Source organism: Brassica oleracea, chromosome C9 (genome assembly GCF_000695525.1).
Source record: "Brassica oleracea var. oleracea cultivar TO1000 chromosome C9, BOL, whole genome shotgun sequence".
In the NCBI taxonomy this organism is placed as follows: Eukaryota; Viridiplantae; Streptophyta; class Magnoliopsida; order Brassicales; family Brassicaceae; genus Brassica; species Brassica oleracea.
In genome coordinates, this window is record NC_027756.1 from 29,775,616 (window position 1) to 29,800,096 (window position 24,481).

General features: G+C 39.7%; 2 protein-coding genes and 1 pseudogene across 2 annotated transcripts; 1 reads left to right on the top strand and 2 right to left on the bottom strand.

Moving 5' to 3' along the window:
* The first annotated feature begins 1,642 nt into the window (after positions 1-1,642).
* LOC106313272 (probable leucine-rich repeat receptor-like protein kinase At5g49770) lies at positions 1,643-8,301 on the top strand. The gene is made up of 19 exons (XM_013751040.1): positions 1,643-1,873; positions 1,958-2,078; positions 2,166-2,237; positions 2,318-2,392; positions 3,369-3,440; positions 3,531-3,695; positions 3,793-3,867; positions 3,942-4,013; positions 4,083-4,154; positions 4,241-4,309; positions 4,431-4,505; positions 4,584-4,655; positions 5,837-5,974; positions 6,074-6,549; positions 6,636-6,788; positions 6,870-7,006; positions 7,086-7,305; positions 7,386-7,621; positions 7,696-8,301. Exons 1-19 carry the CDS (start codon positions 1,786-1,788, stop codon positions 8,167-8,169), a joined length of 2,862 nt encoding a protein of 953 aa, XP_013606494.1. The 5' UTR covers positions 1,643-1,785; the 3' UTR covers positions 8,170-8,301.
* Positions 8,302-8,658: 357 nt separating this feature from the next.
* On the bottom strand, positions 8,659-12,500 carry LOC106318454 (exocyst complex component EXO84B). The gene is made up of 7 exons (XM_013756443.1): positions 12,183-12,500; positions 11,827-11,924; positions 10,665-11,673; positions 9,721-10,239; positions 9,343-9,531; positions 9,138-9,274; positions 8,659-9,041 (listed from the first exon to the last, which is right to left on the bottom strand). The coding sequence occupies exons 1-7, from the start codon at positions 12,321-12,323 to the stop codon at positions 8,885-8,887; spliced, it is 2,250 nt and encodes a 749-aa protein (XP_013611897.1). The 5' UTR covers positions 12,324-12,500; the 3' UTR covers positions 8,659-8,884.
* Positions 12,501-16,610: 4,110 nt separating this feature from the next.
* On the bottom strand, positions 16,611-24,205 carry LOC106314756 (annotated as a pseudogene).
* Between the last annotated feature and the right edge of the window lie 276 nt (positions 24,206-24,481).

Sequence of the window (24,481 nt, forward strand, 5' to 3'; positions counted from 1 at the left end):
TAATTAGTATTGTTGAAATTTTTTATTTATTTTTCATATATTTAGTGGACTATAATATCTTTCAATTACAGTAAAAAATATTGATAAATTATATTTTACTTAGATATTATTATTTTCGAATAAAATCACAATTTTGTTTACTCCTTATTTTAAGAGATATTAAAAAAAAACTAAAAATAAAATTAAAAAATAAACATCGTTTAATCAAATAGTTACAAAATAGTTTAATGAGGTAGATATATTATACTTTATCATTATTAAAGTTATTTGTTTTCTTAATATTAAATTTGCTTTTAAATTTTATGTTTCTATGTTTGTGGAACTTAATAGAACCATAATCAAAATACCAAAGTAAATCTGAATTCTCATTTTTAAGATTATTTAAAATAAATTTCAGGTTCCATTCAATAAATCAAATGCATAAAGTTATTTAGAATTTATAAAATATTTTAATTGTTGTAAATATTGATATATGTTCATGAGCTTCCAAAAATGTATCAGTTACTTATACATGTAATTTCCTATTGATCATCGCTTTATTTTCTAATGTGTTTTAAAACATCAACATATAATTTGATAAATATTTTGAAAGTACATGCACATTTAAACGATAAATAAAATTGATTTGATTTTATTTAATTATAATAAAAATAATTATACTTCATTGTGAATTTGAAAGAATATATGTAACTCAATATACTCACAACATCAGTGACTCGACTAATTCAACTTATATTTAAAATTATAGATTTAACTACGATAAGAATATAAAATTTTATAAGAATAGTAATTTATTTTATAAATATAAATCATAGGACAACTCAATACATATTAAAAATGAAAATAAAATATTAACCAACTGTTACAATTTAGTTCTTTTGTAAAATTTATATATATGCATGAGACTTCAGAATATTATCGTTATATTAATTTATGTAATTTGGAATCAGATACTTTATATTTCATTCTAAACACAATATATCTCAAGTTATACATAATCTTCATAAGATATATTTACATATCTAAGAACACAACCAGCTAAAAAAATTAATCAAAATTTTAATATATAGAATAAAAAGTATTATTGTTGAATTCAAAGATGCAACCCAATTTATCTAAATGATAACTAAATCGACTGTGAAAACAACAAAACTGATTAGATATAACATATATTAAATCATATGTATAATTAAAGTAATATAATATTATTAATATAAATGATACATACAGATTATAAATTAATTTAAAATTACAAGTAAATAGTAATCAATTATTATAGTATATTTATTTTAGAAATATTTATATCCGTGAATGAACACGAAAAAATCACCTACTAATATTATAAAGATGCTACGGTCCATCGAGACAGAAATAACAGTTTCAAAAAAAAATTATTTACATATTTTGTTATTTTCTTTGAGTCGATAATGAGTGTATATAATATATAGTTAGATATACAGAGGCCCCACGCTAGTTTTGCATCACGACAACTCATGGTTTTTTAAAGTATTATTCATGATTTGTTCCTTCCCATTACCCTGTTGAATTGAAACTTTCTAAAATCCCATAATCGGCTGTTTCAAATTGACCAAGTTTTTTATATGTTCTTCACTAAATTGTTCAAGTCTTCTCCTTTATGTTAACATTATTGCCTACATGTTTTGAAAGCGAGGCTGTAATTTTTATTCAAAACGTCTTTCATAACTTGTGTAGACCACATGACTTTTTCTTTGAGTTACAATTAAAAGAAGAAGAAAAGGAAAGAATTTCTTTGTCGGTTCGAAGATGAGTTCAAGAATTGGAGCCTTTATGCTCCTGATCTTGCTTTGCTTCCAATTTTTATCGGTTTCTGCTCTCACAAATGGTTTTGACGGTATGTATAATAAAATAGATGCTGATCACCGTTTTAGACGTAAGAATTTCAAAATCTTTGAAAGTTTCTGAACATTTTGTGTAGCTTCTGCTTTACAAGCCCTGAAGGCTGATTGGACAAAGTATCCTGAAAGTTGGGTAGGTGCTGATCCTTGTGGAACCAATTGGGTTGGAATCACATGTACCAATGACCGCGTTGTTTCAATGTAACGACTTGTTTGTGATTTGTAATTTTTCTTCTTCTTCCAATAATCATTCGCAGAGTATTAACATTATGTTGTTGCTTGTTGCAGATCACTAGGTAACCTTGACGTGGAAGGAAAGCTTTCCAGTGATATTGCAAGCTTGACTGAATTGCAGATCTTGTATGTCTTCCTTCTTCTTTCTGTTATTCCTTAATTAGAAACTGATTTTTTTTCTCATTTTATGATCGTACTCTTTGTAGGGATTTGTCTTACAACACTGGATTGACCGGACCACTTCCATCAAATATCGGTCAACTTAAGAAGTTGAAGAACTTGTAAGCAAACAAGATCATTTGCTGTGTTCTAACCTAGGCTCAAGGCAAGGCAATGCAAGGCTCAGCATCCATCATGTAGCATAGATGAGGAGGCTATGCTATTTCACAAAAGCGCTCGCTCAGTAACGCTTCATACCGCCTCACACCTCACACCGCTCGCACGACTCTTAAAAGGTAGATTTTCCATAAAACATCATTTTGCATGGGGATTTTTGGGTAATATGATTACAACTGAATGTTTAGTTACTTTTTACGTTTTCAAAACGTATTTACCCGTGAGAATATACTTAAAGACCTAATTAACTATTTCAAGTTTCCAACCAAGTCTTGAAACTCGTTGCAAAAAGTCTTCACTCTTTAACTGATCAGGAGCATCTCGAAGGCCATCTTAAACACACATAATGTTGATTGATGAGCATTATGAGAATGAAACTGTAGAAGATTTTGGAGAAGACGGGGTAATTGATTTGTTTATGGAAGCTGATGATTATGATATATGATGCTATGGAATTTCAGAGTTTTAAACAATTAGACTTTGATTTTCAGACATTTAAAAGAAAGACTTTGATTCTATAGTAATTTCATTTATTTATTTCAGACTCATGGCTTTAGCGTTTATCGGATTGCCCTTTCTATGTTTTCAAACTATAATCCCACAATTCTGATAACCCAGGGTTATCAGTCGCAACCATGATTTTAGAACCACAAATAATGGCAACATGCATAGGTTAGGACTTTAGGGATTAATAAAGATAACTAACCTAATATTTTCTTGTGTAGTTTGTTCCTCAGATACCAAAGACTACCTGAGCATTCGTCTAGGCTTGGAGCGTGTTTCTAGTACTTCGTAGCCTTGCCTTGCCTTGCCTTGCCTTGCCTTACCTTGCGCCCTTTCAAGCATAGATCACTGGTTCATTGATTAATATATGTCCTTGTCTACTTTCCTGTTATAACCAACACTTTTTTTACTCTCCAGGATCCTTGTGGCCTGTAGTTTCAGTGGTCAAATCCCTGAGTCCATTGGAGATCTTGAACAACTTATATATCTGTAAGATGTTTCTTCCTATTCATAGAAAAGTCTCTTTTTACTTTGCGATATCAAGCCTTTGTAGTATTAATTTGTGTTGCTTCCCTACAGCTCCCTGAATTTAAATCAATTTAGTGGAAGAATTCCAGCTTCCATTGGACGGTTATCAAACCTATATTGGTTTGATATAGCTGACAATCAGATTGAAGGAACGCTTCCAGTTTCTAATGGGACTTCTTCACCTGGACTTGATATGCTTCTTGAAACTAAGCATTTGTATATATAATCCCAAATCTCTTCAATTTTTTTTTAATATAATCACTCGTTTTAGTAATATGCTAATTAGTCTGACTCTCCTCACTTCCTCCTGCAGTCATTTTGGAAAAAACAAGCTTTCGGGAGTTATCCCAGAAACACTTTTCAGCTCAAAAATGACTTTGATACATGTGTAAGCTTCATATTACTTATGAATGCTGAGAGTTCTGCACAAGTTGACTGCATATTTTTTTGTTTTATCCATAGACTATTCGATGGGAACAACCTCACGGGGGACATCCCAGACACCCTTAGCCTCGTTAAAACGTTGACAGTTTTGTAAGTAGTAGATTCTTTACAAATTGTTTATTTTATCCCAATTTCTTTATTCTTTACTCTCTGTTACAGACGCCTTGATAGGAATAAACTTACTGGCAATATTCCTACAAGTCTTAATAATCTCACAAATCTTCAAGAACTGTAAGTGGGAGCAACTAAAGTTGTGTTCTGTGTTTGTAAATATATATAGAAAGAGGTAAAATAGTTTCTAGTTAAATGCACTGTAGGTACTTGGCCAACAACGAATTTACAGGTAGTCTTCCAAATTTAACCAGCTTGACCAGTCTCTACACATTGTAAGTTTTATTATTATTACATTTATTATCTCTCTTTTACTGCTCAATTTACCATTACTACTCTTCTCAGACCTTCATTATTAAACAATCTAACTGCCATAATGTGATTGATTTATAACAGAGATGTAAGCAATAACACTTTGGAATTCTCACCTATACCATCATGGATCTCTTCATTACGCTCCTTGGCAACATTGTATGAGCATTTTTCTCTTCTCTTTCTTCTTGATATCCATGTGTTTACTTTCTAAGAACAAATGGTTCTCCTCTGCAGAAGGATGGAAGGGATCAACCTTAATGGTTCAATACCAAACTCATTTTTCAGCCCTCCTCAGTTGCAGACAGTGTGAGTCAAACAATATATAGGTGCTGTTCGTTTGCTCATCTAGGTGATACATCCGGATGAAGATGCAGATCAATATTTGTTTTGTGCATTAAAATGTTATATCTAGATGGATTAAAGGTTTAGTTTCATATTCTCTTCAATATAAAAAAAATATATTGAAGAGAATCTTGAAGAGAAGTAATTCAGAACTAGTCGGTTAAAACCCATCTAAACCAGCCTATTATTTATATGATTTCGTATGCCAACCATTTATCACCCAACTGCATTTGTGAAAACTCACCTCAAATTCTCACTCAGATGAGGGTGAGTCTTCACGTAGCATATGGGTGAGGGTGAGTCTTCACCCAAAAAAAACAATTTTTTTTGTCAAAAACACAAAAACATATTTTCTTGGAGAAACCAGAAAAACACAATTTTCCATCAAAACTGAAAATCGCAATTTTCCGCTAAAATCGTAAAAAGAACTTTCCTGCCAAAACCACAAAAACACATTTTTCCGTCAAAACCATAAAAACCCACTTTTTTGCCAAAACCGTAAAACGAGCTTTTCCACAAAATCGTAAAATGGAACTTTCCCGCTAAAACCGGAAAAATGTAATTTCTCGCAAAAACCGTAATGAAGAGATCCATGATGGTTTTGGCGGGAAAATGTGTTTTTACGGTTTTGCGAGAAATCGCATTTTTCCGGTTTTGGCGGGAAAGTTCCTTTTTATGATTTTGTGGAAAAGCTCGTTTTACGGTTTTGGGTATAAAAGTGGGTTTTTACTGTTTTGACGGAAAAATGTGTTTTTGCGGTTTTGCCGGCAAAGTTTCTTTTTACGATTTTAGCGGAAAATTGCATTTTTTCGGTTTTGACAGAAAATGTGTTTTTCCGGTTTTGGCAAGAAAATTTGTTTTTATATTTTTGACAAATTTTTTGTTTTTTTTGGTGAAGACTCGCCTCACTCAGATGCTCCTTGAAGACTCACCCTTATTTGGGTGAGAATTTGAGGTGAGCTTTCACAAATGCAGTTGGATGATACATTTGGATGTAATATTTTAATGCATAAAATGAATATTGATTTGCATCATCAACCTAGATGGATCACCTAGATGAGCAAACCAACAGCACTGATATCGAAATCAACACAGTGCTGCCACATCTGTACTTATTTTACTTCTTTTTTTTTTTTTAACTTCAGTATCCTAAAGAGGAATCGAATAAATTCAGCGTTGGACTTTGGTACCAGCTATAGCAACCAGTTGGAGTTTGTTGATTTACAATACAATGACATAGATGTTTATACACAACCATCCTCTAACACACGCATCCAAGTAATGTATGTATCTGGTCAAAAATCAAAAAAAAAAAAATTTTTTGTTTTTTTTGTTTTTTTTGTTTCATCAGTCATTTACTTATGTTTTTTACTAATCTACAGATTGGCAGATAATCCAGTGTGCCAGGAGATGGGAAACAGTCCAAGTTACTGCTCAGCAATCCCACACAATACCTCTTATTCTACCATTCCAACAACCTGTTCTCCGTGTGATCATGGCAGGGAAGCGAGTCCTTTGTGCCGCTGTGCGCATCCATTCACAGGAACATTCAATTTCAGGGCTCCTTCCTTCTCAGGGTTATTCAACTCCACCAACTTCGAAATTCTTCAGAAGGATATAACTGGTTTCTTCAATAAGTTCAGTTATCCAGTGGACTCCGTGGCCGTCAGAAACATAAGAGAGAACACAACAGATCATCAGCTTCTAATCGATCTTTTAGTCTTTCCATTGGGCAGAGAGAGTTTTAATGAGACGGGAATGTTACTTGTTAATTTTGCCTTTAGCAACCAGACTTATAAGCCTCCCCCTATATTTGGCCCTTACATTTTCATAGCCGATCCCTACACTCTGTTCTCTGGTATGATCAATACAGACAGCCAAACCCAATCTATATTGGATCAATACGACTCATTTGCTCTGTCCTTTTTTATATGTTTTCCACAGATGGAGGAGGTTCTAAGTCATCAAACATGGGCGTCATAATCGGAGCAGCAGTTGGTGGCGTGGTTCTTCTGTTGTTGTTAACTCTAGCTGGAGTTTACGCTCTCCGCCAGAGGAAGAGAGCAGACAGAGCAACTGACCAAAATAATCCTTTTGGTAAGAGGAAAAAAGGTTTAGTACAAAAGATTTATCCCTTACGACTGAAACTGCTGACAGCTTCTCTTTTGTATGTTTCAGCCAAGTGGAGTACGAGCAAGAGCAGTATTGATGCTCCGCAGCTGATGGGAGCAAAGTCTTTTACTTTTGAAGAGTTGAAGAAATGTACAGACAACTTTTCAGAGGCAAATGATGTTGGGGGTGGAGGTTATGGCAAGGTTTGTGTCTTTTCAGTGGCCTTGATCAATGGTCTTTATTTGAAATTTCTCATCCCGAATCTGTCTGATGGCGAAACAGGTTTACAGAGGTATTCTTCCCTCGGGGCAACTCATTGCAATCAAAAGAGCTCAACAAGGATCTTTGCAAGGAGGGTTGGAATTCAAAACTGAGATCGAACTACTTTCAAGGGTCCATCATAAAAATGTTGTCAGACTCTTAGGCTTTTGCTTTGATCGAAGTGAACAAATGCTTGTATACGAGTACATTCCAAATGGCTCTCTTAGAGACAGTCTGTCAGGTAATATACCAAACCTCTTTCTTCAAGGAATTATAATAGTTTTTTTGGGTGCTGAATATTTTCTTTAAAAAAAAATACAGGGAAGAGTGGGATAAGGCTTGATTGGATAAGAAGACTCAGAATAGCACTTGGTTCAGGGAAGGGCCTGGCTTATCTTCATGAGCTTGCTGATCCTCCAATTATACACAGAGACATCAAATCAAATAATATATTACTTGATGAAAATCTAACTGCAAAGGTTGCCGATTTTGGCCTCTCCAAACTTGTGGGAGACCCTGAGAAAACTCATGTGACAACACAAGTGAAAGGAACCATGGTGAGTAGAGAATAATCATCATCTTTTCTCTCTTTTATCATATACATTTAAACTCACAATATATCTGGAATTAGGGCTACTTGGATCCTGAGTACTACATGACAAATCAGTTGACCGAGAAGAGTGATGTGTATGGGTTTGGTGTGGTGATGCTTGAGCTATTAACCGGTAAAAGTCCAATAGAGAAAGGTAAATACGTGGTGAGAGAGGTGAAGATGAAAATGAATAAGTCGAGGAGTTTGTATGACCTGCAAGAACTGTTGGACACGACGATCATCGCAAGCAGCAGCAACCTTAAAGGGTTTGAGAAGTACGTAGATTTGGCTCTGAGATGCGTGGAGGAGGAAGGAGTGAATAGACCATCCATGGGTGATGTTGTGAAAGAGATTGAGAACATAATGCAGCTCGCTGGGTTAAACCCGAACGGGGATTCAGCGTCGACTTCGGCAACGTACGAGGATGAAATCAAAGGATCTGGTGATCCTTATGGCAAGGACTCGTTCCAGTACAGTGGGAATTTCCCAGCTTCAAAGCTCGAACCCCAATGATCGATTGTTTTTTTTGTTGTTGATATTTTGTAATTGACTTCATATTTGAAATGCCTTGTGAATGTGGTTGACATGCATGATTTAATTTGTTGTGTGTCACTAGTTCGTAAGTGAAAGCACGGCTAATTTTTATTCGTGTTTCCCACGTAGCAGAGGAGTGGGGGCAAAACTCAGTATTAAAATAACTACTAGATCTTTTTTAACATAAACACCGGTTTTCAAACGTTAGACAAATAAGAATATAATTCATCTCGAGTGTTGTTGTTACTGTGGTTTAAAAGATTTAATTTGCGTAGCCGACTCTATTTTCTTCCCTTTACCTTGACTTTTGTACAAGAGTAAAATGTTAATTGATAATCTCCTTCAGAAAACAGCTAATTTAAGATTTCCGTTTATATCGCCAAAAAAAATTCTAGCAGAAGGCAGAGAGAAGCTAAAGAAATTTCAAACAGAGCATCAACTTTACTACATACCAAAAGAAAACGTGTGTTAGTGACTAAAGATCAATACTCTTTACTTCATAACCCAAACGATGCAGATAAGAGAATCAATAAAAGAGAACATATTCAACACAACCACATTTACAAACCCCAGAATCATGTCTCATCATATCATATAATTTGCTGAGTCTATAAAAAAAAAAAAGCAGAGCTGAGAAGAGAAGATCGAAAGTTATTACCACTCACTTTCTTTACAAATGAAAGATGCGATCGGTTTAATAGCTGCCATGAGATCTCGCGGATGAAACAGACTGGGCCGACACTGAAGCAGTCGGACTGTGGACTTCCCCATTGTTGCCTTTTGCTTTACCACTCAGTCTTTCCATTCCATCCAGACATATCTCGTTGAACCAGTCGTCTTCTGGCAGATCACTGCACATCATTCAAAACCATATTTATCCATTTGTACAACCAGAAAAAAAAAATGAAGAAGTTAAAATGTAGCAAAATACCCTCATAACGACTTACCTATATGGATCCAGTCCTGTTGCACTGAAAGCTGCTAAGGCTTTAGTTATTATCTCATTAGTTCCCCTGTGCAAATTCCTCGATAGGTAGCGACCTTGGGATGCAAAGCATATGACAAACTTCATGTCCAAATATAGCTGTGACAGATGCAGCTTGTGAGAAAAGTATTCAGCAGTTTTGATGCACGTAAAATCTTCTTACAAACCTGCCGGAGGCCAAGAGGCCCCAAAGGTCTGGGTCCTTCCTCAATGTCATCCCAGAAGCTCTGGTCTCCGGAAAGCCATAAGATCACTGTCTCTGTTAATCGCATCAACAAAGAAGTGGCAAATCTTTCTCTTCCTTCAAACATATCTGCTGCTAGACTTGCCATCCTGTTAAGTTTCGCATAAAGTTCCTGTTTTCCAACGACACAACACCCAAAGTATATGAAAATAAGCTAACAGAACAAAAAATATTGTTAAATAGACCATGAAAAACAGATTCAATTAGACAAGATAGAATCCGACAATCAAAGTACCTAAGTTGGTACAAAACGTGATCACAGTAAGGCTTTCTGGACAGATGGAGATTAAACCACAATTACCTGGAATATCAGAGATGGGAACCAGTCCACATCATCGCCATTTCCATCCATGTTTATGTACATATCCACGGACAGATGGCTATCTCCTTCCTCGGTAAAAATGAGATCCAAGGCATGCTGGCGACAAAATGCATCTTTTAACTTGTCAACAGTACTAAGTAAACGCCGCTTCCATTCTCGCTGTTCAGGATTACGATTTTGTCTGTCTGAAGGTCTCCTTAGGTCGTCTGTCCTGTGACTTGTCTGATCAAGAGGAGCCAGTTTCATGGCAGCACGCGGGAGTAGTTCATCAGCTAGCAATGATGCGTTTGCAAGTAACGCAAGTTGTTGCGCCTCGGTCTCAGCCATTTGGACAATCTTATTACCAAAACCTTCAAAATTTGCTTCTTCTTCTTCCATCGAACCAGGAAGTGCTCTTACCAGCACATCTACATATGAGTTGAACACTCGAAACAGACCTTCCAGCGCTTTACTTCCCAACTGCATACTTAGAAGAGGTCCTACGTCCTCAAAGAAGTCCTTCAACAAAAGACAAATCGTAAGAGGATCAACTAGGAATACATCTCGAGAATTCAGGAGAATCCACTAGGCAGTCCATTGCCTATCAGACCAGACTAGCAAGAATTGGTACTGCATAGACTTCATCAATATTTTCAGTGGGGATGCACGTGCAATATGGCAACAGTTTCAGTCCTTGACATACTCTAGTGAAGGGTTTAATTAATCATCATCCACAATGGCTAGTCAATTTCGTATTAACTCATAAGTTATGAAATAAGCAATTATCATAGGATACTGGCCTATTGAACAGTGACAAAGACGACATTTTAAGATTCACAGATAATCCAACTTCAAGCATTTCCTAAAACTTCATATTCTCTAGCACAACTTTGAAACAAAATCTGAAAATATTTGAGAAAAGCGTTTTACAAAAGATTGGCTACCTGGACCATCAGATTAAAGCGGTGGGCACTGGATGTAAGCTTATTCTGAAATGCTGTACTGGCATGACGACTACCAGCAGGAGGATTCGTCAGCACCCAATCATCTGCAGCAGCCATAGCTGCAGTGTTTTCTTCAATGCGTTTAAGATTGGCCTCCAATGCCTGTTCCACAATAGGCTTAAAGTGCTTCAAAAGCACTGGGCAGAGGGACAAACCACGAGCTTCCAACAAAGAACAATGCCCAAGAGCTATCTGTGCACACTCTGCCGCGGCTCTCAGTCCTCCTGCTGCTGCGGAAGATGCTAATGCATGCCTTTTAACAAGAAGGGAAAACGCCTCTGTTTGCTTAGTTGCCCAAGTAACAAGCTCAGAACTATATGCTGGCTCCTTCCCAAAGATTCCCAGTGAGTCGCTAGACGCTTGAGAGATAGCAGAGAAAACAAGCTGAGAAAGCGCAGCAGTGTACGCTCCTCCATATGAGGTGCTAGATGGACGAAGACTTTGCATGTTGTATTGATATCTCTGGAAATGGGCATCAAGAAGCACAGTATGGGCTCGAGGACCATCGCCAAGCCTTTTGAGAGCTGTTATTGCGGAACGAAGTTCCCCACCTCGAGTCGAAGGTTGACATGCAGCTTTGGCAAGTTGGTCAGCTAGTTTTTGCTTGCGCTCGGCAATAGCAAACTGAAGAGATGAAAGTAGAGAAGAGCTTAGAGTGTGATTTTCGTTGGCTTGAGATATCAAAAGTTCACCCTCATCAAAAGCTGCCAGAGCTTCATCTACTCTTCTTTCAGCTAACAAAGCATCAAGCTGGTCAGGATATTCTGCAGCCCATTTCTCCAGATCAGAGAGGTCGTTGTCTTCAAAATTCAACGCACCATTTGCGGGAGATCCATCGTGGTCAATGTTAACTCCATTCGCTAAGCCATGAATTAGAGTGGCCTGAGTGGACAGAAGATTTCTAATAGATGATAGCTCCCCCTCCAAGTCTGATATCTCTTTTGATGTCCTGCACATAACAAAAAAATAACACACTGCTAAGTAAAAACACTCACGTGGACCTAAACAATTAAGAAATGAAATAATGTTTGAGGAAGTATCTCTTTGATCAAATCAATCAACCACTTAAAAAAAAAAAAGACAGAGAGGATATCAGCTTAACCGTATAAAGGCTGGATAATTAGCATAAACACTCCGCCGCATTTCTTCGGCAGAAGCTTTCTTCAAATCCAATAGATAAGAGCATAACTGCTTTATATCCTGCAAACAGATCATAAATCTGGCATCACTTCAAGATAATCTTTTATATCAACCAAATCGAATACTAGTCCTTTTGTAGACAATCCTAAACCCTCAGATCCGAAATTGACCACTTTTCGAAAAGACTAAACGAGGCAACAAATGATGTGTCTGATACAGGAAACAAGTAGTATCATGCTAACTAGTATCTATTACGATATCCTGCGACTACCACCAAGTAAGTCCCTACGGAAAAATCTTTTTAAAGAAAAAGCCAACCTTCTCGTTGATAGAACATTTGGATTGAACATAAGCGTCAGCGTCGAACTTATCAGACTTGAACAGACTCAGGCCTTCCTCCACTCTGACGCCGTTTTCCTTCGTCGATGTGCTTTTTGATCTGGCCGTCTTCGCCGCCATCTTCCCTATACCCTAAATTTTACAGTGTTTCGGTTTCAGATCTGAGGCGGAGGCTAGAGATCAGAGCAGGGAATGTCAAGATTGAAAAGGTAGCGATGAATGATAGTAGCGTTGGGTAGATGATGATCGAGTTGGCAACCAGCGATTAAGCCAACACGGAACCTTGATTTTAATAAAGATTTTTCCTTTTTCTCGGACACCAATAAAGATTTTTCTCTTTGAAGAAAAAACAACAAAAATATTTTTTGATTAAATTAAATAAAAATCATCAAAATAATATCATACTTTCAAATCTTACAATACTAAAAGGTGAATATAATCATCATCTAGAATGTCCACATCAGCATCTTTAATCAATCAATCAAATAAAAATTTAATAACATGTCATTTCTTTAAAAAAAATATTTAGATCATGTCATTAAAATATATGCAATTACTTCTTTTATTTTAGTCTCTTTTTTTGCGAAAAAAGTTTTGGTACCAAAACCAATTATCTTCCTCAGCTTGGTGAATCGATTCAGTTTCTATAAAAAACGCTCATATTATTTGACTTCTATTAAAGAGGGTTTTCTTCTGCAACGGAAGTCGAATCATAGAAAACGTCCTGTTTAGTCTTTTTGTTTTCATGTTCTTTCTATCTATTGTGGCGCCGCATCTCGGTCCATTTTCGTCAATGGTGGGTGTTACATCTCTATATGTTTATAGCCGTATCGAGATAATCTCATAATGGTTCCTATCAAATCTTATCTTCTCTTAAATCATTTTCTTTTTTGATTATGTTGCTCTTTTGATTTCTTGATTAAACAGAATTGGATCAAAGAAATACAAAAGACGTAATTGAATAGCATGCTTCACTTCGATCATGCAACTTACGACAAGAACCATGTTGATCACTTTCATTACAACTATCAAGTATGATCTCTCTGATACATGACAACTCTTCATAAATGCTATTTTTAATGGTCAATAGTCACTCAAGTTTTTTTTTTGTTGTTCGCAGAATTAAATTCAAGATGCAGGCTACTGAGCTGAATTAGAAGAGAATTGAGCTGCAAATCTGGGATACTACTAGACAAGAGCGATTCTGGACTATCCTGGATTTTCCTTCTCGATTCATCTTAATGTTATATATGCATTCTTTCTATTTCCTCACTATGGTGGGAACCTGTAATACTCACCTATGTGGTTTCTTCTTATTGCAGCATAGTACCGTGGAGCAATGGGAATCTCGCTTGCGTGTGATGTCACCGACAAATCATCTTTCAACAATATGTATTCTCTTTACTTTTTAACTTACTAATTGGTTCAATTTTAGGCTGCCTCATGCAACTTTTTAAAGCTCGCAAGTTAAAGTTGATCAAATTTTCCAACTTTTCAGTGGATAAACTCTTACATCGTATGTCTTTTCTTCTAGTTTTGAAAAGCTAATTCAATTATTTGGATAGTTATCACTATCTTTTGTATTAGTTATTGGTTCTACTCAATGGCTTCGAATATCAGATATTACTAATTAGTTATTTTTTTTAAAAACTAAGCATAAATTCTCTATGGATAAGCTTTTTATGGTGTGCTTAGTTTTTTTAAGCTTTTGTATCGTATATATAAGTTGATGGGTTATGATAACTTAGTAGTGTCTTTGTATCATTTTGTTAGAACCAAAACCTTCATGATACTCATATTAGTGAGTTTGTTTGTTATTGGGTACGCTTGTGAAGCTTAAGTAAGAAATTCCTTCTTGCGTATTACTAAATGTTCCTATTTTCATATAGTTTGCACACATATTTTGTATTGGTTCTGTCATTATTTAAATTTTGTGACCTGGTTATATGTGTGTGTCATGCAGAACAATGTTCACTTGCTAGGGAGGTGGTCAGAGATTTGATAACTGTAAATTTGAATTTGTCGTGAATTAGAGAAGACAGCTGGTTATTTGATAACGATGAAATAAAAGTATTTTGTTGAGCCATAAATAAAGCACTACTCTTAACGTGTTGGGTGAAGCAGAGCTATTGGAGGAAACCGAAGCAATGATAAAGACCATAACAGTGGAAGAAGCCACTATTATATAGAGCTCTTTTTTTTCTACTTGCAGGAAAAAGAGTAACGTTGAGATGGCTAAAAGAGTAGTAAAGTGTTTGCTGAAGCTGGATCCAGATGAAACTTGTGCTTATGTGCACATATCTAATGCTTTCTATTTATGTGTTTTTCGAAGAGGCAGTTGAACAGAGGGTTTTCATGAAGGAAACACAAGTGAAGAAGGAAGTACGTGCAGTTCGATGGAGGTAGATTACAAAGTTCACGAGTTTATTATTCTTTTTGCCGGAAAAGACACATTAGATTCTCAGAACATCAACAACAAATTCATTGTCAAGTATAATCTGAATCTTTTCCAATAGGTTCTTAGGGAAAACATACAGATAGCTATTAGAGAATATTATTATATTATTAATATTTTGTTTTGCCGCATGAAAACAAAAGTATTTGACATAAATTCAGGATTTTTTTTAATGTACATCACTTTTAGATTTCAATTGTTTGTCATTTCACCACTGCCTTAAGAATGAATTCATATACATTTTCTTATCACCACATAATAAATAATCAATATTAAAATTTTAAAATATACATTGGTCAATTTTAACGTCCAAATAATAAATAATCAATATTAATTTTTTTAAATATACATTGGTTAATTTTAACGTAAAAACAATGTTTGAATTATATGTTAATCTAACCATATATTTATAAACTTCAAATAAATGAGATAAAATAATAATTGAATTTCAACTAAAGTTTAATTTATTTTCTTATTCAGTTTGTTTACCAAGTTATATGTGTTTTGACAATGAAAGAAAAAAATTGAACTTTATAATTTTAAAACTTTAGTCACCAAAACCAATACAAAATAGCAAATTTTTCTAATAATTTATATAGCATTTTCAGTCTAAGTGTAAAATATGTAGTCAAATACAGATTCTATAATAAACTAATTAAATTAAAATAAAGGAAAGAAATCCGGGTGTAGCCCGAAAAATCTCTAGTCTAATTAAAAACGTAAATGAATCTCATACTTTGAGTGAATAAGCCATTTTAAACCCGATAAAACTCAATTTTTGCGACATGAGAGAAACTATGTGTAACACCCGGTTTTCTCGAAATAATATAAATGCGAACAATAACATAAAATAAATAATGAAATAGTAATAAACTCCAGATTATAATATCAGGTCAAATACAATACCATAAGGTCCAAACTGCAAATACCGATAACAACATAAGTCTGAAATATAAAGACGACATAAGTCTGAAAGTCTGAAATAAGAAATAATATAACGATAAAAGTCCACAGGCCCAAAAGCCCGATAAACGATAAAAGCGATAAAAGCTCAGTAGCACCAGTCCGATAATCACTCATGCTCGTCGGTTTCACCCGAAAGGGGGAGGAGTGAGGGGTGAGCGACAGGGGAATCACCCAATGAGGTATGGGATGCTACCCCGTAGTCCATGGACCCGGACATAGCACTCTGAATAAATATAATTTAATTCTAATACATGTTAAACACGACACCTAAAGTACCCAAGCAACAAGCAATGATCCTAGCGAGGCGCGCACTCGCTGCCCACTAACAGGCCAAACAAACACTTCCGAGAGAGTGCTCGGTGTCACCGCCCTCAGACGCTTTATAGACCACACCAGACTACGGTCCAGCCGGTCGACTGACTGGCCGTAGCTTCTCATACAATCCGGCATACAGAAGTCTGTCTCTGTATCCGGCAAAAACAATTTTAACTAAGAATTTACATTAAGCGAAGCAATCAAGTGTTGAATCATCTAACTCCCTAGTTACGGTTTAAGCAAATAACCTAAAACTAAAACAAACAATGATAGACTCGATTTCAAGCAGACAGAACATATTAGAAATAAGTTATACTTATTCGAGGTCCTAAGCCGTGTACGAGAAGTTCGGGAATAGACCCTCAACTTAGCAGTAGAAAAGTAGTGTCTATGAACTCCAGCTGCTCAAATAGACTCCAAATCTGAAATCAGATCGAAATTCTGAGTCAGAACGCCTTTTAAACGGTTAAAAACGGGTCTGGTCAAAGTTTATGGAAAAGTCAACCCGCTCAAGCTTTGCCAAGAAATCGATTTGATTAAACCGACCGGTTTACCCTAATCAAACCGAAATCAATTTAAACTGGTCAAACCAGTCAACCAACCGGTTTACCGAGTCAACCGAGTTGACTCAGCCGAGTTGACTCGTCCGAGTTGACTGAGTCACCGGCGAGTCACCGGTGTCGGTCACCAGCGGCGACGGCGGAGGGCGGCGGCGTCTTACCGGAAAGTTGGCCGGCGGCGATGGCGGGGGCGATTTCCGGCTGCGGCGGCCTGGCACGGCGTCTCCGGCAAACGGTGGTCAGAGACGGTGGCGCGTGGCCGGAATAGGCGGCGGCTCCGGCGGACTGCGACTGCTCGTGCGTTTCACGAGCGTAAAGAGGCAAAACTTCGGGAGGCTCTAGCGGCTTCGTCCGGACTCCGATTGCGGCATTGTCGGTGTCTATGGCTTCATCTCGTCGAGAGTAACACGATGGTGGTCTTGGATCCACGAAATTATCAATGGTTAGGAAGTTATAGGCGATTTACAAAACGGAACCGAAACTGAAACATAAGGCATGCGGTTTCCGGCGTTACCTTGGGCGGTTATCGGTGGTGGCGAGCTGAACGTGATCAAGGCACACGATTTCTCCGGCGTCGAGCTCCGGCGACCCACTCACTGCAAAATGATCACACTTCTTCTCCTTAGCTCACTCTCTCTCTAACTTTTTTTTTTCTTTTCTGAAGTTTGTGAGAAACCAAGGTAGGGAGCTGAGTTTTTATAGAAAATACCATGGGATTCTAGGGATGGGTTTGGGCATCGACCTGAATTCATTGGGGCAGAATGTGGGTCATTACAACTATCCCCAACTAATAAGGAATTCGACCCCGAATTCGAATCACCAACTGGCTCTCCAATGACATCTGAAAATAGCTCCGGATAGTCAATTCTCATCTGGGACTCGAACTCCCAAGTCTCCTCCTGAATACCATCTCTCTCCCAACGAACTTTGACCAACATGGTCATCATACCATGATCTGCTTTCACTTGGCGATCCAATATCTTTACTAGCTGACACAACCCACGTATACCTTTGCCAAGGTCTCTAGGTGGCTGCTGCAAAATGAGCTCTGGCTCTCTCACGACTTTCCTCAAAACCGAACATGAAACACGTCATGGAAATCTGATAACTCTCCTGATAAATCCAGTCCGTAAGCAACTGCTCCGATCCGCTCCAAAATAGGATATGGCCCCATATATCTCGGTTTAAGCTTCTTTAGCTTCCGAGTCTTAGATCCTCCTTGAAATGTCCTCATTTTCAGGTATACCAGGTCGCCAACATGGAACTCCAAATCCTTACACCGCTTAGCTGCATAACTCTTCTGACGGTCATGGGCTTCCTTAAGCCGAACCTTGAGCATCTCAACTTGCTCTACCGTCTCTTGAACCATGGCTGGTTCTATCTCACGTCGCTCCCCCACTTCTGTCCAACAAAGTGGTATGCGACAAGGCCTACCATATAGAGCCTCATATGGTGTCGTCCCAATACTCGAATGATAGTTGTTGTTGTAGGAAAACTCGGCTAGAGGTAGATACTTCACCCAACTACCTTCCCAATCTAGGACGCAAGCCCTGAGCATATCCTCTAAGGTCTGGATAGTCCTCTCTGACTGACCATCTGTCTGCGGGTGATAAGCCGTACTCATATGGACCTTGGTCCCAAGCGCCTTTTGAAAGGCTCTCCAAAATGCAGATGTGAACTTTGCATCCCGATCTGATACAATGCTGATAGGAACTCCATGCAATCTCACAATCTCACTGATGTAAGTCTGTGCCAACTGATCAGCTCCGTCTGTCTTTTTAATCGCTAGGAAATGGGCTGACTTGGTATGTCTATCCACGATTACCCATATGGCATTCTTCCCTCCTGATGTGGTCGGCAACCCCGTCACAAAATCCATAGTTACCATGTCCCATTTCCACTCTGGCAATGGCAGGTTCTGTAATAACCCGCTAGGAACCTGATGCTCGGCCTTAACCATCTAACATGTTTGACACTGCGATACAAATGAAGCAACATCCCTCTTCATACCAGGCCAATGGTAATATCGCTTCAGATCCCTATACATCTTCGTATTCCCCGGATGGATAGAAAAATTCGAGTGGTGGGCTTGCCATAAGATCTCCTTCCTTAATGGCTCATCGTCTGGCACACAAACTCGGCTTCGATACATGAACATCCCGCTGGAAGCTGTATGATATCCAATACTCCCCATCTCGATCTGCTTACACAAAGCCTCATCACCATCCTTAGCTCTGCGTATTCTCCACAACAAATCTGCCTGTTCCACAGCCTCGAGGCCAACTGACTCTCCCTCTATAGTAACTGCACATAATCTGAGACTAGCAAGTGTCCAGTAAGCTCCTGAACCTCTTTAGTTCCTGATACATCGCTCTGGCGCCTACTCAATGCATCTGCCACTTGATTGGCCTTTCCCGGATGATAAGTAATCTCCAAGTCGTAGTCTGCTATCAACTCCATCCATCTACGCTGCCTCAAATTCAAATCTGCATGCGTAAATATGTATTTCAGACTCTGGTGGTCCATGAAAATCTTCACCTTCTCTCCATACAAATTTGACCTCCAAATCTTCAATGCAAATACAACTGCTGCTAACTCCAAATCATGCGTAGGATAGTTAACCTCGTGAGGCCTCAACTGGCGTGATGCATATGCAATGACCTTACCCTCCTCCATCAATACACATCCCAATCCGGTTCCTGACGCATCAGTGTAGACCTCATATGGTATCCCTGGCCTTGGAAGTACGAAAACGGGCGTCTGTGTCAACTGTCTCTTCAACTCCGCAAAACTCATCGAGCAGTCGCCTGACCAATCAAACTTGACGTCTTTCCCCGTCAGCTTTGTCATCAGCTTTGCAATGTTCGCAAAACCCTTGACGAACTTCCTGTAATACCCCACCAAACCGAGAAAACTACGGATCTCCGTCGCACTCTTAGGTGTCGGCCACTCCGAAATGGCGGTAATCTTCTCCTGATCTACGGCAACTCCTGCTTCTGAAACCACATGGCCCAAAATCCAATCTCCTTCTGCCAAAACCTACACTTACTCAGTTTGGCAAACAGCTAGTGTTCCCGAAGCTTACCCAACACAATCCGCAAATGCTCAGCATGTTCTTCTCTACTCCGAGAATAAACCAAGATGTCATCGATGAAAACGATCACACACTTATCCAAATGCTCGCAGAACACGTCATTCATAAGCTTCATGAACGATGCTGGTGCGTTCGTCAGCCCAAATGGCATCACTACGAACTCATAATGTCCATAGCGTGTACGGAAGGCCGTCTTCCGCACATCTCCCTCTGCTATCGCAATCTGATGGTATCCCGACGCCAAGTCAATCTTAGAGAACCATGAAACTCCCTACAACTGATCCAACAACTCGTCGATACACGGGAGCACGTACTTATTCTTGATGATCATTTTGTTCAAACCTCTGTAATCAATACAAAGTCTGAAACTCTCATCGTTTTTCTTCACAAACAACACTGGTGCTCCCCACGGTGAAGTACTCGGCCTGATAAAACCCTTATCCAATTGCTCCTCCAACTGCTTCTTCAACTCCGCCATCTCAGCTGGTGCGAGGCGGTATGGAGCTCGTGAAACCGGTGCTGCTCCTGGTTTCACCTCGATCGTAAGAATGTCTGCTCTAGCTGGTGGTGGCCCTTTTAAAGCCTCAAAAACATCTTCGTACTCTGCAACCACTGGAATGTCATGCAGCTCACGCAGGTCGTCATCCTTAACCATCGAAATGGTCGCCAAAAATCCTTTTGCTCCTCTCTCCAATAACTCCTCTGCATGCAACATGGAGACGATGGAAACTCCCTGGTGCGTCTGAATCCCCTGGAATATGATTTTCCCTTCTGCTCTAGGGATATGAACTCTCGCTCTCGGGAAATCCAGTATTACTCGATGTCGTGACAACCAATCCATCCCGAGAATAACGTGGTAGTAATTCAGCTCCATCTCCGTCAAATCTACGAGTAAATCAATCCCTCAAAGCAAAACTGGTACGTCGTGATGAACACCAATGGCTCCCAATCTCTCTGTGCCGGCTGTCTGAATCTACTTAGCCTTCGGTTCGAAGGCACCCCGAAAGGACCAAGACTGGACTAAACGCGGACTCACAAAACTATGAGAAGCTCCCGTGTCGAATAACGTATGAGCTGACTCACCTCCAACCGAAACCGATCCTACACAAAATTTTTACTAACTACTCATGATAACCATGAAACCAAAATTTTCAAACACAACAAGTATGGAAAAGCACATACCCGCTATCGGCTCAGCTTCCTGAGGATCTCCAACCGCAAACACACGTGGAGCGATGGCTAGACGCTTCGGTGATGGTGGAAGTGCCGCATTGCCCCTCCTCGGACGATCTCTGATGAAGTGACCTGGCTGATGACAGCCAAAGCAAACTTGTGCCACTGCTGGTGCTGGTGCTTCAATCTGTCTGACTGGAACCGTATCCACAGGCTTAACCTGACAATACTTCGAAATATGCCCCAGCTGACCACAAGTAAAACACCTAGGACACTTCCCACTATGTCGGCGACGACAACGGGGACAAGTCGGTAACCCAGACTGGTCTCCTCCTCTGCTATGGGACTCTGGAGCTTTTCCAGACTTAACATGAACTTCTTTAGCAAGTTTCTGCTCCTCTGCCAAACCTGCCTCCTGCTCAGCTGCTTTCTCCACCAAATCTCCCAATCTGTGGTAAGTGACTACACGACACCGGTTGCGAATCTCCACTTGTATCCCACTCAAAAACTTTCTGATCAAGTCTTCTTCGGAAATGCCCACTCCAGCAAATCTGCGAAGTTGGTTAAACACAACCTCATACTCCCTGATAGACATCTCACCCTGGCTTACATGCTCGAACTCGTATTTCTTCCTTTCCATAGCTTCCTTCGGAAAGTATTTCCTATCGAACTCTCGAATGAAGTCTGCGAAGGTAAGCCTCTCTGGCCCAAAGTGACTCAATCGTACTCCCTCCCACCATATAAGAGCATATCCACGAAGATACTGCATAGTCAATCTGAGCGACGACTCTGGTGGACACTCAATAATCTCCAGCTTCCGCTCCAAAGCTAACTTCCAATCATGTGCAGCTACAACATCCACTGTCCCACTAAAAGGCTCCATATCCATGTTCCTCATCTGACACGTCAGCCTGTAGACCCTCTCATCATAAACCGGGTAAACCTGAGGTCGCGGTGGTGGTGGCGGTAGACCCTGAACACCATAAGCAAACTGCTGAGCCGGGCCATGCTGCAATGGAACCTGAGTAAGGGGAACCTGCTGAACGGGATCCTGATGAGCATGCTGACCGAGAATCTGATGATCCTGGTGGACCTGAACCGGTGGAACTTGCTGAACCCGAATCTGTGGACCTTGCTGCACCTGAACCTGAGGACCCTGCTGAACTGCAGCCATCTGACAAGCAACTTCCTGAGCAGCTACTCGGGCAGCCTCCTGAGCGGCTTCCCTGGCTACCTCTCGAGCAATCTGCTGAACGGCATCCTGAGCGGCCTGTCTAGCTGCATCCTAAACAATCTGTCTCAAGGCATCCTGATCAATCGGTGGAGCAGCGGGCTGCGGAACCGCGGGCTGCTCATGCTCGACTCCTGCCTCTCTAGCATCTCTGGCGGTCTGGGCACGTGTTGCTCTCCTCTTTGGCGGCATCTGAAACGAAGACATATTCGTCAACTTCTACCGAACACCGAAATACCAACAATTAGAAAGGAGTGATACTGAACGGAAATGTGCTATTTATTTTCATTTCCAAATTCCCAAATCCCCAAGAAATATTGGAAAACCGAATAAAACCAGATAATACCGAGTCTCCGAAAATCGCCATCCCGGGTCGGAGCCGGGTCGGAACCCCGCTCTGATACCAAAAATGTAAAACCCGGTTTTCTCGAAATAATATAAATGCGAAAAATAACATAAAAATAAATACTGAAATAATAATAAACTCCAGATTATAATATCGGGTCAAATACAATACCATAAGGTCCAAACTGCAAATACCGATAACAACATAAGTCCAAAATATATAAGTCTGAAAGTCTGAAATAGGAAATAATATAACGATAAAAGCCCAAAGGCCCAAAAGCCCAATAAACGATAAAAGCGATAAAAGCCCAAAACCCAGTAGCACCAGTCCAATAATCACTCATGCTCGTCGTTCTCACCTGAAAGGGGGAGGAGTGAGGGATGAGCGACAGGGGAATCGCCCAATGAGGTATGAGATGCTACCCCGAAGTCCATGGACCCGGACATAGCACTCCGAATAAATATAATTTAATCTCTAATACATGTCAAACACGGCACCTAAAGTACCCAAGCAACAAGAAATGATCCTAGCGAGGCGCGCACTCGCTGCCCACTAACAGGCCAAACAAACACTTCCGAGAGAGTGCTCGGTGTCACCGCCCTCAGATGCTTTATCGACCACACCAGACTACGGTCCAGCCGGTCGACTGACTGGCCGTAGCCTCTCATACAATCCGGCATACAGAAGTCCATCTCTGTATCCGGCAAAAACAATTCTAACTAAGAATTTACATTAAGCAAAGCAATCAAGTGTTGAATCATCTAACTCCCTAGTTCCGGTTTAAGCAAAGAATCTAAAACTAAAACAAACAATGACAGACTCGATTTCAAGCAGACGAAACATATTAGGAATAAGTTATACTTATTCGAGGTCTTAAGCCGTGTACAAAAAGTTCGGGAATAGACCCTCACCTTAGCAATAGAAAAGTAGTGTATATGAACTCCAGCTGCTCAAATAGACTCCAAATCTGAAATCAGATCGAAATTCTGAGTCAGAACGCCTTTTGAACGGTTAAAAACGGGTCTGGTCAAGGTTAATGGAAAAGTCAACCCGCTCAAGTTTGACCAGAAATCTATTTGATTAAACCGACCGGTTTACCCTAACTAAACTGAAATCAATTTAAATTGGTTAAACCAGTCAACCAACCGGTTTACCGAGTCAACCAAGTTGACTCGGCCGAGTTGACTGAGTCACCGGTGTCGGTCACCGGCGGCGACAGCGGAGGGCGACAGAGGGCAGCGGCGTCTTACCAGAAAGTTGGCCGGCGGCGACGGCGGAGGCGATTTCCGGCTGCGGCGGAGCTGTGGCGGAGGACGGAGGCCTGGCACGGCGTCCCCAGCGAACGGTGGTCGGAGACGAGGGCACGTGGCCGGAATAGGCGGCGCCTACGGCGGACTGCGACGGCGAGTGCGTTTCACGCGTGCGAAGAGGCGAAACTTCGGGAGGCTCTAGCGGCTTCGTCCGGACTCCGATTGCGGCGTTGTTGGTGTCTATGGCTTCGTCTCGTCGAGAGGAACACGATGGTGGTCTTGGATGCAGGAAATTATCAATGGTTAGGAAGTTATGGGTGATTTACTAAACGGAACCGAAACTGAAACATAAGGCATGCGGTTTCCGGCGTTACCTTGGGCGGTTATCGGTGGTGGCGAGCTGAACGTGATCACGGCACACGATTGCTCCGGCGACGAGCTCCAGCGACCCACTCACTGCAAAATGATCACACTTCTTCTCCTTAGCTCACTCTCTCTCTAACTTTTTTTTTTCTTTTCTGAAGTTTGTAAGAAATCAAAGTGGAGAGCTGAGTTTTTATAGAAAATACCATGGGCTTTTGGGGATGGGTTTGGGCCTCGACCTGAATTCATTGGACCGGAATGTGGGTCACTACACTATGCAACGCAAAAGAAGAAGGTACCTTGGATTTCGTTTGATCAATGAGATTAATCTGGATTTGTTAGCGAAACGACTATGAAAATTAATTCAGTTTCCAAATTTTCTACTTGCAAGAATTCTTTGCAGAAAATACTATATAGGCTGAAATACAAGAGAAACTATGAGAAGATAAACATTTGTTACGTACAAGGTTATATACACAAGTCATCGTCATCGACACAAGATAACTACAAATCTCCTCGTCCTTA

Excerpts from the sequence above, each read along its gene's own strand:
- LOC106313272 (XM_013751040.1), top strand. The coding sequence starts at position 1,786 with ATGAGTTCAAGAATTGGAGCCTTTATGCTCCTGATCTTGCTTTGCTTC. Across the intron at positions 2,238-2,317 it reads TTGACTGAATTGCAGATCTT|GGATTTGTCTTACAACACTG; the intron begins GTATGTCTTCCT and ends TACTCTTTGTAG. Across the intron at positions 3,441-3,530 it reads CTTGAACAACTTATATATCT|CTCCCTGAATTTAAATCAAT; the intron begins GTAAGATGTTTC and ends GCTTCCCTACAG.
- LOC106318454 (XM_013756443.1), bottom strand. The coding sequence starts at position 12,323 with ATGGCGGCGAAGACGGCCAGATCAAAAAGCACATCGACGAAGGAAAAC. Across the intron at positions 11,925-12,182 it reads AATGTTCTATCAACGAGAAG|GATATAAAGCAGTTATGCTC; the intron begins GTTGGCTTTTTC and ends ATCTGTTTGCAG. Across the intron at positions 11,674-11,826 it reads AATTATCCAGCCTTTATACG|GACATCAAAAGAGATATCAG; the intron begins GTTAAGCTGATA and ends TGTTATGTGCAG.